The 15,108-nt window shown below is 36.2% G+C and overlaps 1 protein-coding gene across 2 annotated transcripts in view; it reads right to left on the reverse strand.

Moving 5' to 3' along the window:
- The window catches only part of RB1 (RB transcriptional corepressor 1), a 122,128-nt gene that overhangs the window by 63,009 nt on the left and 44,011 nt on the right, over window positions 1–15,108 (reverse strand). For both annotated transcript variants that reach the window (XM_055426098.2, XM_088842750.1), the window contains exons 10-16: window positions 12,349–12,458; window positions 11,305–11,382; window positions 8,622–8,709; window positions 2,042–2,158; window positions 568–624; window positions 452–483; window positions 289–365 (exon numbers count right to left, since the gene is read on the reverse strand). In XM_055426098.2, coding sequence (XP_055282073.1) covers window positions 289–365; window positions 452–483; window positions 568–624; window positions 2,042–2,158; window positions 8,622–8,709; window positions 11,305–11,382; window positions 12,349–12,458 — 559 coding nt within the window. The remainder of the gene's footprint in view (window positions 1–288; window positions 366–451; window positions 484–567; window positions 625–2,041; window positions 2,159–8,621; window positions 8,710–11,304; window positions 11,383–12,348; window positions 12,459–15,108) is intronic.

Consider the following 15,108-nt stretch of genomic DNA (forward strand, 5'->3'; position numbering starts at 1 on the left):
CTAAGTCTTCAAAGGGGGTTAAATAGGTACATTTCCTGGATTCAGTATAGACCAAAATAGAGGTCTTGTGAAAGTACTCCCAAGATGATTTGAAATAATCCAAGTTCACAAGCCATTCTAAGGTGACCAATTACATTCCTTCGTATATAATGATCTAAAATATGCATTTCTTCTCCTTAACTTCTCCATCTCCTACCCCCCCCCTAAAAAAACCCACACAATACCTCAGATAAGTTTTTTTAAACTTTAAATTGAACTAGAATGTTTATTTACTAAAATTTAACTTACTGCTATAGGTAGCCATTACAACCTCAAGAGCGCATGCCAACAAAGACATATGAAAGATGTTGTCATTCAGGAGTTTGCTAAAGGAAAAAAAGAATGATTTTTGTAACATTTACTTTTATTAAAAAAAAAAAAAAGAAATTGTTTTACTAAAACAAAAATTTACCTAAAATTTTGAATGGATAATCGTTCTTCTTCCTAAAACAGATTTAAAAAATTAACTGAAGCCTTCTTTGCATTAGCAATGAATTTTTTTTTTCTATTACATTCTTTTTAACTTACTGATTTAAGCATGGATTCCATTACTCGGTAATACAATCGGACTCCAAGTTTGTATCGCTACAAACAAACAAACAAATAAAAAATATCAGATCCCACTATTTTAGAAAACATAACAATTACTGATTTTTAAAAAGTTTTGCCCTGAGACATATCTCTGACCCTTCTTAGAAATATGGCTACCAAGAGAGCACAAAAGCTAGCTTGTCTAAAACTGAGGAAAGTCAAAGTGTTGGTCACTCAGTTGAATCCGATTCTCTGCGACCCCATATAATATGATGGTTTCCATATTCCTGATAAATTTTCAAGAGGAGGGGTCCAGTATATGGTTTTCCTACGTTCCTACTTCAGTCTATATCATAACAGATATAGATATACTGAGAATATATTATATGTTAGTGTTAGTTGCTCAGTCGTGTCCAGCTCTCTGCAACCCCATGGACTGTAGCCCACCAGGCTCCTTTGTCCATAGGATTCTCCAGGCAAGAATACTGGAGTGGGTGCCATTCCCTTCTCCAGGGGATCTTCCCAACCCAGAGACTGAACCGGGGTCCACTGTATTGCACACTGATTTTTTACCATCTGAGCCAATGGGGAACCTGGTACTGTTCTAACCATTTTACACATGAATGTAACACTTCTGGGACCTAGGACATGTATTTAGGATAGCTCTCCAGGATTAAGAGAATAGTACCTCTCCATAAAGCTGGCAAAGACAAAAATCAGATCTAAAGGATCTTATCAGCAAAAAGTTTTAATCAAATAACTAGTTTCCATTAGTTTAAAAAACAGTCAAATTTTAAATAAACACAAATATACACTATAATCCTTCATTTAAATATAACTATTTAAAATACAGATGGTATCAAAATATAACCTCACTATACTAAAATAAATGTGTATAGTAGATTACAGTTTTCAAATATATTTTATATTACCTCATTAATGCCACAAAGTAAAGCAAATATAGAAACCTGACAGCTCATATATGAAAGAGCCAGATATAAAACCAGGGCTCTGATCCAGAGCCCATTCTCTTGCCAAATATTAGTTTTAGATTTTCTGACATAATAACAGCAATAGTAAAAGTAACATCATTCAATAATACCACTAATAAATGGCATGTATAATATTCCAGTCATATAAGTATATGCATACATAATATTCCATATGTGTAAAAGTTAAAGAATATACACCAAAAACTTAATATTAATAAGATTTTGATTTTTTTTACTTGTACTTTCTAAAATTTACGTAAGTTTTCCAAAATTTTCTGCATGTTTCCTTTTGGTTTCTGTAATAGAGTAAGGAGAGCCAGCCCATAAAGTTTTTTCCAAATAGCATCATACACAGGCGACTAGGATATGGTAGCTGCCAAAATTTTATACTATTAGACAGCATTTACACAACTTGGACAGATGCTGCATTTGAAATTATTTACTATACAGTGGTACTCATCAAAAGGAGTTCAAGTTACCTGTGATCCAATTTCCATACATCCTTGTCCCACAGCTTTAGCAAATTTCTCTTTAAAGACGTCCCCAATATCCTTCACTCTTTTCAGGATACTTTCCTTTGGATTCACTGTGCAATTCTTTAAGAAGGAAAAATAGAAATTAACATAGAGGATACTGTCTAATCAGAGAATTAACACTTTCTGTTCTATAATAGTATGACTTATTACTTTTAATTGTTTATACTGTGAAAACACTTTACAATAAATAAGTAAATACAACTACTGAAAATATGAGAAATATAAAGCATTCCATTCTGGGATGATAGGGACCAGAAACTACTAGACTACAACTAAAAAACCCCTATTATCTAAATTTTACGCTGGCAAGTTAGGAAAGATTTGTTAGCCCTTCCCTTAGCCATCAAAAAACAGCCTCATAGATTTTACAACTGATACCAAACAGCTAATCACAAAAGACACAAACGAAAGTATTGCATGCTCAAGGATATTAACACTGTTAAAATATTCATACTACTCAAAGCAATCTACAGATTCAAAAAATTCCTGTCAAAATTTCAAGGTATTTAGCAGAGTAGAGCAGCTGTATGTAGAACCACAAAAGACCCCAAACAGCCAAAGCAATCTTGAGAAAGAAGAACAAAGCTGGAGGCCTCAAACTATACCGCAAAGCTAGAGTAATCAAAACAGTTTGCTTTGGTATAAAAACATAGATCAATGGAACAGAATAGAGAGCTCCAAAATAAACCCATGCATATGATCGATTAATTACCACAAAAGAGTCAATAATACAAAATATAAAGTAAGGAATGGTACAATCTCTTTAATAACTATGCTGCTAAAACTGGAAAACCAGTTTCAAAAAACTAAAATTATACCACTATCTTACTCTATACACAAAAATTAAGACAAAATGGATTAAAGACTTGAACATAAGATCTGAAACCATGAAACTCTAGGAAGAAAACATGGATGGTAAACTCCCTGTCATTAGTCTTGGAGATGATATTTTGGAATTGACCCCCCAAAAAAAGGTGACAAAAGCAAAATAAACAAGTGGAACTATTTCAAACCAAAAAGCTTCTGCAAAGTAAAGGAAACTATCAACAAAAAGAAAAGGCCACCTACAGGATAAGAGAAGATATTTGCAAATGATATATCTGATAAGGGGTTAATAGCCAAACATACAGAGAACTCATACAACTCAATATCAAACAAACTAAACAAAAAAACTAGCTGATTAAAAAAAAGGCAGAGAACTGAAAAAACATCTTTCCAAAGAAGACATTCAAATGGCCAACAATCACAAGAGAAGATGCTTAATAATGCTAATCATTCCCTGGAGGAGGGCACGGTAACCCACTCCAGTATTTGTGCCTGGAGAATATCATGGACAGAGGAGCCTAGAGGGCTAGAGTCCATGGGGTCTCAAAGAGAAATGGCTAATCATCAGAGAAACACAGATCAAAACCATAATGAGATATCGCCTCACATCTGTCTAATGGTTATTATCGAAAAGAGAACAAATAATAAGTGTTGGTGAGGATGTAGAGAAAAGGTAACCCTTGTACACTACTGGTGGGAATCTAAATTGGTGCAACCACTATAGAAAACAATTTGGAGACTCATCAAAAAATTAAAAACAGAAATACCATAAAATCCAGCAACTTCACTTCGGGGTATTTATATGAAGAACATGAAAACACCAATTTGAAAAAATATTATGCACCCTTATGTTCACTGCAGCATTTACAATAGCCAAGAATGAAAGCAACCTAGGTGCCCATCAATAGATAAATAGATAAAGATGTGGTATACAGGTATTCCAAATACGGAAAGGAGTACATCAAGGCTGTTTATTGTCACCCTGCTTATTTAACTTATATGCAGAGTACATCATGAGAAACGCTGGGCTGGATGAAGCACAAGCTGGAATCAAGAGTACCAGGAGATATAGCAATAACCTCAGATATGCAGATGACACCACCCTTACGGCAGAAAGCAAGGAAAGAGCCTCTTGATGAAAGTGAAAGAGGAGAGTGAAAAAGTTGGCTTAAAACTCATCATTCAGAAAACTAAGATCATGGCATCTGGTCCCATCACTATATGGCAAACAGATGGGGAAACAGGAGAAACAGTGACAGACTTTATTTTGGGGGGCTCGAAAATCACTGCAGATGGTGACTGCAGCCATGAAATTAAAAGACGCTTGTTCCTTGGAAGAAAAGTTATGACCAAACTAGACAGCATATTAAAAAGCAGAGACATTACTTTGCCAACAAAGGTCCATCTAGTCAAAAATATGGTTTTTCCAGTGGTCATGTATGGATGTGAGAGTTGGACTATAAAGAAAGCTGAGCACCAAAGAATTGACGCTTTTGAACTGTGGTGTTGGAGAAGACTCTTGAGAGTCCCTTGAACTGCAAGGAGATCCAACCAGTCCATCCTAAAGGAGATCAGTCCTGGGTGTTCATTGGAAGGACTGATGCTGAAGCTGAACTCCAATACTTTGGCCACTTGATGCGAAGAACTGACTCATTGGAAAAGACCCTGATGCTGGGAAAGATTGAAGGCAGGAGAAGGGGACGACAGAGGATGAGATGGTTGGATGGCATCAATGACTTGATGGACATGAGTTTGAGTAAGCTCTGGGAGTTGGTGATGGACAGTGAAGCCTGGTATGCTGCAGTCCATGGGGTTGCAAAGTGTCAGACACAACTGAACTGAACTGATACAGGTGTATGGACTTCCCTGGTAGCTCAGCTGGTAAAAGAACCCACCTGTAATACAAGAGACCCCAGTTCAATTCCTGGATGGGGAAGATCCCCTTTAGAAGGGATAGGCTACCCACTTCAGTATTCTTGGACTTCCCTGGTGGCTCAGATGGTAAAGAATCCGCCTGCTGGAGAATCCCCTTGGACTGAGGAGTCTGGTGGGCTACAGTCCATGGGGTCACAAAGAGTCAGACATGACTGAGCAACTAAGCATAGCACAGCACATATAAGTGTGTATATATATATATATATATATATATGTACACATACAATGGAATATTATTTGGTGGTAGTTTAGTCACTAAGTTGTGTCCAACTCTTGCCACCCCACGGACTGTAGCCTGCCAGGTTCTTCTGTCCATGGGATTCTCCAGGCAAGAATACGGGAGTGGGTTGCCATTTCCTTCTCCAGGGGATCTTCTAGACTCAGCAATCAAACCCGGGTCTCCCATATTGCAGGCAGATTCTTTACTGACTGAGCTATGAGGGAAGACCCATTCCCTATGACGGGATATTATTTGGCCATAAAGAAAAAACAAATCTTGCCATTTGTGACAAGTATGGATCTAAAGAATGTTATGCTAAATGAAGTAGATTAGACAAAGAAAGCAAATAACATATGATTTCACTTATATATGAAATCTAAAAAACAAAACAAATGAACCAATGTAACAAAACAGAAACAATCATCGATACAGAGAACAAACAGAAGGGAAGGCATGGGTAAAGAGAGAGACAGGCGAGGAGGGTTAAGAGGCACAAACTTCGAGTTACAAAATACATGAGCTATGGGTATGAAATGTACAGTGTGGAGTATAAAGTCAATAATTATGTAATATCTTTGTATGGAGACAAAAGGGAACTAGATTTGCTGTGGTGATCACTATGAGAAATACTGAATCACTATACTGTGCACCAGAAACTAACCAAGTCTTGTAGGTCAATTATACTTCAAAGACAAACAAACTCATAGGAAAAAGATCAAATTTGTAGTTACCAGAGGCAGGGTATGGTGGGAGGGGAACTGGATGAAGGCAGACAAAAGGTACAAACTTCCAGTTATAAGATAAATAAGCACTAGGGATGTAACACACAATATGATAGATATAATTAACACTGCTGTACGTTACACATGAAAGTTGTTAAAAGTAACTCCAAAGAGTTCTCTTTACAAGGAAAGGAATTTTCTTCTGTTTCTTTTATTTTGTATCCAAATGAGATGATGGATGTTAACTAAACTTATTGAGGTCATCATTTCATGATATATGTAAGTCAAATCACTACGCTGTATGCGTAAACTTATACAGAGCATTATGTCAATAATATCTCAATAAAACTGGAAGAAAAAAAATGTCTATAGCTTCTAATATTTTACTTACACAAGGGAGGAAATCTGGCATTGAAAATGAAGAAACCAAGAAACAAATTCAGAGAAAAACTTAATGATTTTCAAGATATGCCCCCTCTGAGACAGACAATTTGTAGTGTATGCAAAACTTTGCAGTCAAACTGTTGTGCTCCATTTAATGTTAAACTTTAAACTGAGTTCTGGAAAATATCTCTGAGGCAGAATTTTATGCTCAGCAGAAATAGTTTAAAATAAAAAAGAGGTCCTACGTACTTCAAATGTTGGAGGAAATACCAAAAACAATATTAAAGGAAACAGATATTATCATTCTTTTTACTTATATCCCTTCTAAAAGTTCTAAGTAACTGAGTACCTATGTCTGGGAACTATTATTGTGCTACAAATTACCCAGAAATAAAAACAACTTTATGCAAATTGGACAAAGAAAATCAGTTCTGAGACAACACAGTTATGAATATGATGACAGAAAAATACTTTGTTAATCCCTGGGAGGGCATATAAGCAAGACGACAACAAAGACAAGGACAAAACCACAGGCAGCTTATGATATTAAATAGAATGTTAACCAAACAAAGCACACAGTTCCTGGATAAGCCAAACTTTAATAAGTCTTCAAGCCTCATCCAGCTTCCACAGATAAGCATTTCAGTCAGTCCTAAGCTTCATCTAATTTTAAAGAAGAAAAGGAACAAGCATGGAATACAGACACTAGTTTTCATTCTCTTTCTTTCTCGCTCCCTTTTTATTAAGGGAGGGAGGGTAGCAGGTGCCTTTCAGATATCAAACTCAGGGTCTATCAGGAATATATACTGTAATCCACAGGGCCATACAATAAAAATAAATGAAAATGGGCTAAATAAAAAAGACTGCAGAGATATGACAAATATTAAATCCTATCTATGTCACATTCAAAGAAAGTATCTTAGTAGCAGCTAGAGGGAAAAGACAGATTAACTATAAAGAAACAACATCTGAATTGACAAAACTTCTTACTCGCAACAATGAGTCAGGAAGTAGTAAAGGAATACCTTCACACTACTAAGGGAAAGTAAAGGTCAATCTAAAATAGAAGATCCAGGTAAACGGCCTGGAAAAATAAGAATAAAGATATTTTAAGACAAGAAATAAAACAAAATGCTTGTAAACTCATATAAAACTAACTCTTACTAAAGGAATTATTAAAAGATGTATGGGGGCATGGAGGCTCAAGAGGGAGGCGATATACATACAGTTATGGTGGAAGAAGCACAAGCTGGAATCAAGATTGCTGGGAGAAATATCAATAACTTCAGATATGCAGATGACACCACCCTTATGGCAGAAAGTGAAGAGGAACTCAAAAGCCTCTTGATGAAAGTGAAAGAGGAAAGTGAAAAGGTTGGCTTGAAGCTCAACATTCAGAAAACAAAGATCATGGCATCTGGTCCCATCACTTCATGGGAAATAGATGGAGAAACAGTGGAAACAGTGTCAGACTTTATTTTTTTGGGCTCCAAAATCACTGCAGATGCTGATTGCAGCCATAAAATTAAAAGACGCTTACTCCTTGGAAGGAAAGTTATGACCAACCTTGATAGTATATTGAAAAGCAGAGACATTACTTTGCCAACAAAGGTCCGTCTAGTCAAGGCTATGGTTTTTCCCGTGGTCATATATGGATGTGAGAGTTGGACTGTGAAGAAAGCTGATCGCCGAAGAATTGATGCTTTTGAACTGTGGTGCTGGAGAAGACTCTTGAGAGTCCCTTGGACTGCAAGGAGATCCAACCAGTCCATTCTAAAGGAGATCAATTCTGGGTATTCATTGAAAGGACTGATGCTAAAGCTGAAACTGCAATACTTTGGCCACCTCATGGGACGAGTTGACTCACTGGAAAAGACTCTGATGCTAGAAAAGGTTGGGGGCAGGAGGAGAAGGGGACGACAGAGAATGAGATGGCTGGATGGCATCACCGACTCTGTGGACATGAGTCTGAGTGAACTCCGGGAGTTGGTGATGGACAGGGCGGCCTGGCGTGCTGTGATTCATGGGTTGCGGAGAGTTGGACACAACTGAGCGACTGAACTGAACTGAACTGAACTGAATGACTGACTCACATTGTTGTTCAGCAGAAATCAACACAACATTGTAAAGCAATTATCCTCCAATTAAAAAAAAAAGATGTATCTGAAGAAAGAAGAAAATAAAAATGGAAGGGAGGTCTAAGCTGCAAGAAAGTATGGTGAGCAAGACAAATAGTACACATGAGAAAATCTGAAAATAACACTGTCCAAATAAAACAACACTACTACTAATATCTAATTTGGAGAGTTAAAAAGAAAAGCAAGAAATAAGATAATAGACAACTTATTGGGAAATGGGTGTTTTAAAAAAACAGTATTTTAACTTCTAATTTCAAATTGCCAAGATATCATAATAAAGTGTTTCACGTATGGCTTACATTAAAATAGGAAATCAGATTTTCCGATGGTTGATCACTTGCTGAATTTAAGATCATCATTAATTGTTGGATAGTATTCATAACAGTCCTAGAAAAAAATATGAAGAAATGTTAAGAAATGAAATAACAAAAAGAACAAATGACATGTATCTATGTCATAAGTTACACTTATCTTCAATCTCATTGTCTCTTGTTAATCTTTAAGAAGTTCTCTGAAATAAGACTTTACAAATCCCTTAGTGTACTGTTGTTTATAAAGAATTAACATTTTAGTTAGATCTTTAAGAATTGATATGTTCATAATCAGTAAGTTTATAATTAAAAAAAAATGCTTATTTACTAATAAAACTATATAACAATAAAACAATTGATAAAAGTAATGACATTGTTTTAAGGACAAAAGGGCATCAAAATGGTAATATTTTAAGCAAACATTATTAAATTAAATATTAAAACTGGTCAAATAAGGACTAAGATATTTAATAACTCAAGTAAAGAACCAAGTGACTTTTACAGAGATCTTCAAGATGAAGGCATACATGATTTTCAGTTCAGTTCAGTTCAGTTCAGTCGCTCAGTCGTGTCCGACTCTCTGCGACCCCATGAATCACAACACGCCAGGCCTCCCTGTCCATCACCAACTCCCGAAGTTCACTCAAACTCATGTCCACAGAGTCGGTGATGCCATCCAGCCATCTCATTCTCGGTCGTCCCCTTCTCTTTCCGCCCCCAACCTTTCCCAGCATCAGAAGTCATCATTACTAAAACATAAATGTAGGTCAATCTCATAATTTTGTGTGTGTTGGGGGGGTACATGATAAATATTAATAATCCAGTTTTGGAGTAGAAGTACATTGCTACTCCGTATGCACAGTTTAAAGGTGCAAAAAGCTGCAGAACGTTTATGGCCCAAAGGTTCCTTAATTATTTAATATTATTAGTATTACTTAATAATCCGTTTGGTTCTCAGTCAAGCCTCTTGAAACTGATAGCTACAATTCCTCGACTTTTAAATATAACGCTTCTATGACATGTACATGTACTAATTCCTTAAGCCACAATGACTAAAGTCATAAATGACAACTGCTAAAACCAAAAGATCTTTCTTGTTCAGTCTGAAACTTGATTTTCTTGAGACACCTCACACTCTTAAACTCTTGCTCTTTTCGGAAACTCCCTCCCTCCCTTGGCTTCTTTGGCTCCACTCTCTGGCCTCCCCAATCACACCTCTCATTCTTTTTAATCTAACTTCTATCTAGTCCTTAAATTCTAGCACTCTTAGTGTTCAGTCCTTAGTCATCCATCCTTGCTATTATAACCCTCACTTCAGAAAACCTCATCTGTTTCTCTGGTTTTAACTCTCCCTTATGATTCCCAAATCTATTATGTAAGATCCTTATATCCTACTACTTGTTACATTATCTTCTTCATAGCCCATAAATTCCTTAAGAATAATATTCTAAATTTGAATTCATCAACTATTTATCAAATCTCTTCTTGCTCTTTCATTCCCACTACCTATCTTTTGGTTTAGATCTTCAGTATCTCTCAAGTGAATTACTGCAATGAGGATTCTGAAAGGGATTTGACTCACTATGTCTATGGCAGCAGGATCAAGGCATATGTACTTTGGGGAAAAAAAGCTCCTCAGGTTATCTAATCTGCACCCATGGTTAAGAACTGCTGTGACAGATTGATAGGTCTCTCTATTTCTCACCACACCCTCCTCAGTCCCTCTCTTCACAGGTGACTATCATGTAATTTTCAAAAACCAAGTCTGATTTTATCCTGCCCGTGCTTAATCCATGTATAGCAACAGACTATATCCTGCACAAGCTGAAGTCCAAACTTCTGAGTATGGAATAATAATAAGGCCCTTCATGACCTAGTACCCACCCTCCTCTTCTGCCACTTCATCTTCCCACTTAGTCCGTCAGTACAAAGTTGCTTACAGTTCCCCTGACACATTGTGCTGTTTCATATGTCCATTCCTCTGCACATGCTGTTGGTCTTCTGTGACACAAACTTACACGTTTCAAAATTCAGTTCAAACGTCCCTTCATAAAGTCCCTTCTGTGCCAAGTCTAAATCTGTAACTGTATTCAAACAAGAATGCATTTTTATACATGTATGTAGTCATCTGAAAAAATTAATGACTGGTAACTATGTATCAAGTATTATCTAAGGTCCTAATTATTTAATTTAATAGTGAACAAAAAAGTCGTGGTCCATTGCAGTATAAACTTAAAAGGCTATTATGGGTATTGACAGAAACAAATACACAGATGAATTCATAATTATAAATTGTGATACACCCTAGGAAGGGAAGAATGGGATGCGTGAAAAATAATAATTTCAGAGAGAAAGAATCTGCATTATATATTTGCATATACATGTAACAGGCATATATTCAGTGCTCTTTGCGTGCCAGATGTGCTATTAATTGTCAACAATATGATCACTAGACATAGGTCTGTCTGCCCTTAAGGAGTATAACCCAGAATGAGAATGTGTTCCATTTTAGTAAATAAAAAAGAGAAAAGTGTTGTCATTTGCTCTGTATATATCCCAGAAGGACTAGAACCATTTTTAATGTCTTTTCCTCACAAATGATTAAACCTGAAGCACTATAAAGCACTGATTAAATAATTATAATGAAAATCAAAAGTAAGAAAAGTCATACCTAACTGGAGTCTGTGGAAGAATCATATTCACCTCTTCATCAGGGTTACTTTTTCGTGGAGTTCTTTGCATCTCAAAACTAAATAGTGATAAGCAAAGTAATTCAGACTGAAAATTTACAACTTGGGCTTTATGAGTCAAAAGAGCAGTATAATACCTTCTGCTGCCTCATGACATCATACAAAATGGTTAAGTAAATAATAGAAATTAAAGGAAACAGATGACCCAAAAGCCGCTTACACAAATAAAACTTCGTTTTTTCATCATCATTTTTAAGTTAGGTTTCTTTCCACTAGGTTTATGGACAAACAGGTGTGCAATCATCAAGAATTTTTCTGAAAGTGCAAGTTAGAGGCTTGTTTTCTCTAGAATGTTAGATGTTGATGATATTACTAGCCATGTTGTTCAGTATTAAAAAACATCAAAGCTCAAGTTTTTCAATCACTATGCCTTCCAAAAACTTTACTTTGGCTTAAATAAAATTAGAAACATTTTACTTGTGTTTAATTTCCAAATTATATATACATATATGTATTTTAGCTAATATTAAACGATTTCATGCTTAACAACATAAAATTAATCATACAATCATTCAAAATTTTTGTACAAGCATATCTCATTTTACTGCACTTTGCTTTACTGTGATTCGCAGAATTTTTTTAAAACATTGAAGGCTTGTAATCCTGCATTGTCAGATGATAGTTACCATTTTTAGCAATAAGGTGTTCTTAAAATAAGGTATGTACATCACTTTTTTGGATATAATGCTATTGCACATTTAACAGATTATAGTACAATGTAAGTATAACTCTTACACGCACTGGGAAACTAAAAATATTTGTGTGACTTGCTTTATTATGGTATTTGCTTTATTGCAATGATGTGGAATGGAATCCATAACATCTCATAGGTTTGTCTGTAGTTATCTTAACCATTCCTATTTTAGGATTCTATACAACAATTCAAGAGAATATACTTTGGTATCATTAAGTTTTTAAAAAATGAACCAGCATATCAACAAATAATAATATATCAAGTATAATACCTGTCTGTAGGATCAGCCTGAAGAGTTTTATCATGATCCAGAAATAATCTTGCATCTAGATCTTTGTTTTTAAGGTAAATTTCTTCATATTGTTTAGAGAGATTTTCCACCTCAAAAACCAAAAAATATTGATGATTATCCTTTTCATGCCATTATATCTCAGTATACATATTTAAACAATTTTTGTACCTAGAATATCACCTAGTTACATTACATAGACTTTACATGCAATATAAATAAAGGCATATATCTAAAAGTGAAGTATACTGGTGCAAAAATTGCACACTTTTTTAAACTCTAATTTTAAATCTTGTTTTATGGATATATCCCACACTTTAGACAAGAATCACCAATACTACAAAACAATACTGAGATGGAAATGTAGATAAAAATAGATATATAACCACTTAATAGCCAAGATCCTCCATTCTATGCATCTTTCACTTTTAATCTTCTACTCCACTTATCAATATAAAATAATTTTTCAAACACTAACAAATCTTTTCTAAATACTTTGGTTTACTCACACTTTCTTTAGTAACATATCTTGGGCATATAACCTCAATTAATTAGCCTAATTAACATACCTGCACAATTTATTTCCAATCTCAGACACTTTTCCAAATGCTAGAATCAATAATACTTTTATCAGTTCTGGGTTCATAATTTTCCAATCATAATATAAAACCAATGTCTGATAGACAATTATTTAACATGCCTTCTCCTGTGACCTTCTAATCTGAGAGCACTAAAACCGCATTTTAAAAGGAGTAGTAGGAAGAAATTCCGGAGAAGGCAATGGCAAGCCACTCCAGTACTCTTGCCTAGAAAATCCCATGGATGGAGGAGTCTGGTAGGCTGCAGTCCGTGGGGTCGCTAAGGGTCGGACTCGACTGAGCGACTTCACTTTCACTTTTCACACATTGGAGAAGGAAATGGCAACCCACTCCAGTGTTCTTGCCTGGAGAATCCCTGGGACGGGGGAGCCTGGTGGGCTTCCGTCTGTGGGGTCACACAGAGTTGGACACGACTGAAGTGACTTAGCAGCAGCAGCAGCAGCAGGAAGAAATTCATTTAAATGTAAACTTTGTGCTTGCCTGCATAAGTCTTTTAGGCAAAGCAGGCATTTCTATTTGTTTAATCATTGTTCCTGCCCTGTCTCAGTGAGGCACTAAATATCAACAGATTATTGACTAGTAGCTGTTCAGTTCAGTTCAGTTCAGTTCAGTCGCTCAGTCGTGTCCGACTCTCCGTGACCCCATGAATCACAGCACGCCAGGCCTCCCTGTCCATCACCAAATCCCGGAGTTCACTCAAACTCATGTCCACAGAGTCGGTGATGCCATCCAGTCATCTCATTCTCTGTCTTCCCCTTCTCCTCCCGCCCCAACCCTTTCCAGCATCAGGGTCTTTTCCAGTGAGTCAACTCGTCGCCTTGTTAGTGCTACATAATGTAAAGTTTATCTTGTATTTTCTAACCTTGTGATCCTTTCAAAGGGAAAAAAAATTACAAATGCCTAAGATTCTTTAGAGTTGTAAACACCGTATTTTTTGATATATAATTTGGTAACAAGACTCAGTAATACACCATCCGGCCCCTTCTTGCTTCTTTAGAACCATGTCTTATCAGTCCCTGCTCTGTATCCCAACTTTAAGGAGTTAGTTGGAGCTCACTGAACAGACGATACTATCACATTTCATTGTGCCCTTGAATCTATAATTTCCAACTTCTGGAAATGCTACTTCTCTTAAATGTTACTCCGCTCAGAAATCACATCACCTCCAAAGAATTTTGTGCAAAATCTACCCGGCCCAATTTGAACCAGGCAGCCGTCCTCTGAGATGTCACCAAACCCTGTGTACACATCTGTTAAACTCTTGTAGACGCCTATTAATAATGCTCTGTGTATGTCCCTCTCTCCCGTGAGCCCATGAGGACAGTGACTGCAAGTTAAATCTACACTGATGGCATGAAGCACGGTGCCTGGCACATGTTAAGCACTCACTGAGTAACTGCTGCATAAATAAGCTAGTTAATTCAAGGACTAGCTACCAACTCAGCTCACAGAATCAGCAATCTAGCTCTCCGATTTCATGTCTTTTGGTCTTGAAGACTGATGCCAGGTGTGGCTAAAACATTGCTTCACCACCGAGAACTTGCTCTTCATCATTTAGGCATCCTTTTCTCCACAAGTTACCACATAAAGTTCTCAGCTGTTCTGTTCTCACTGAAGAGCAAGACATTTGAGGCAAAATGTGAAAAGAAATAGATGGATGGCATACCACTAAGTTAAAACATGTCTACAATATAATCACAGTCATTTCAACCAAAGCTAGTTCCAATTAAGTAGCCAAAAGAGGAAATTCCCTGGCAGTCCAGTAGTTAAGACTTGGTGCTTTCACCACTGAGGCCCAGATCTGATCCCTGGTTAGGGAACTAAGATCCTGCAAGCCGCATGGTACAGCCAAGGGAAAAAAAAAATACTCAAAAGCATGTTCCAAAATTTAGTAATGCCAATAATGATGATGGCATTAATCAAGGCTTCTATGCTTAAAGAAGCATAATAAAGCAAATCAGAATAAATTAGATTACAGAAATTTAAATTTCTTAAATATTTAAGGCATTTAGAAGTTCAAAAGCCTATGTTTTGATTTTTGAAAAATTTCAGTACAAATCAATGTCTACTGCAAATGTTAAAATGTTGCTTATATATACATTTGAGCATATATTACAAAGGGTTTTTCTGTTACTATATAAAA

Source organism: Moschus berezovskii, chromosome 13 (assembly GCF_049115385.1).
Source record: "Moschus berezovskii isolate FMDL1 chromosome 13, NW_MosBer_1.0, whole genome shotgun sequence".
Taxonomy (NCBI): domain Eukaryota; kingdom Metazoa; phylum Chordata; class Mammalia; order Artiodactyla; family Moschidae; genus Moschus; species Moschus berezovskii.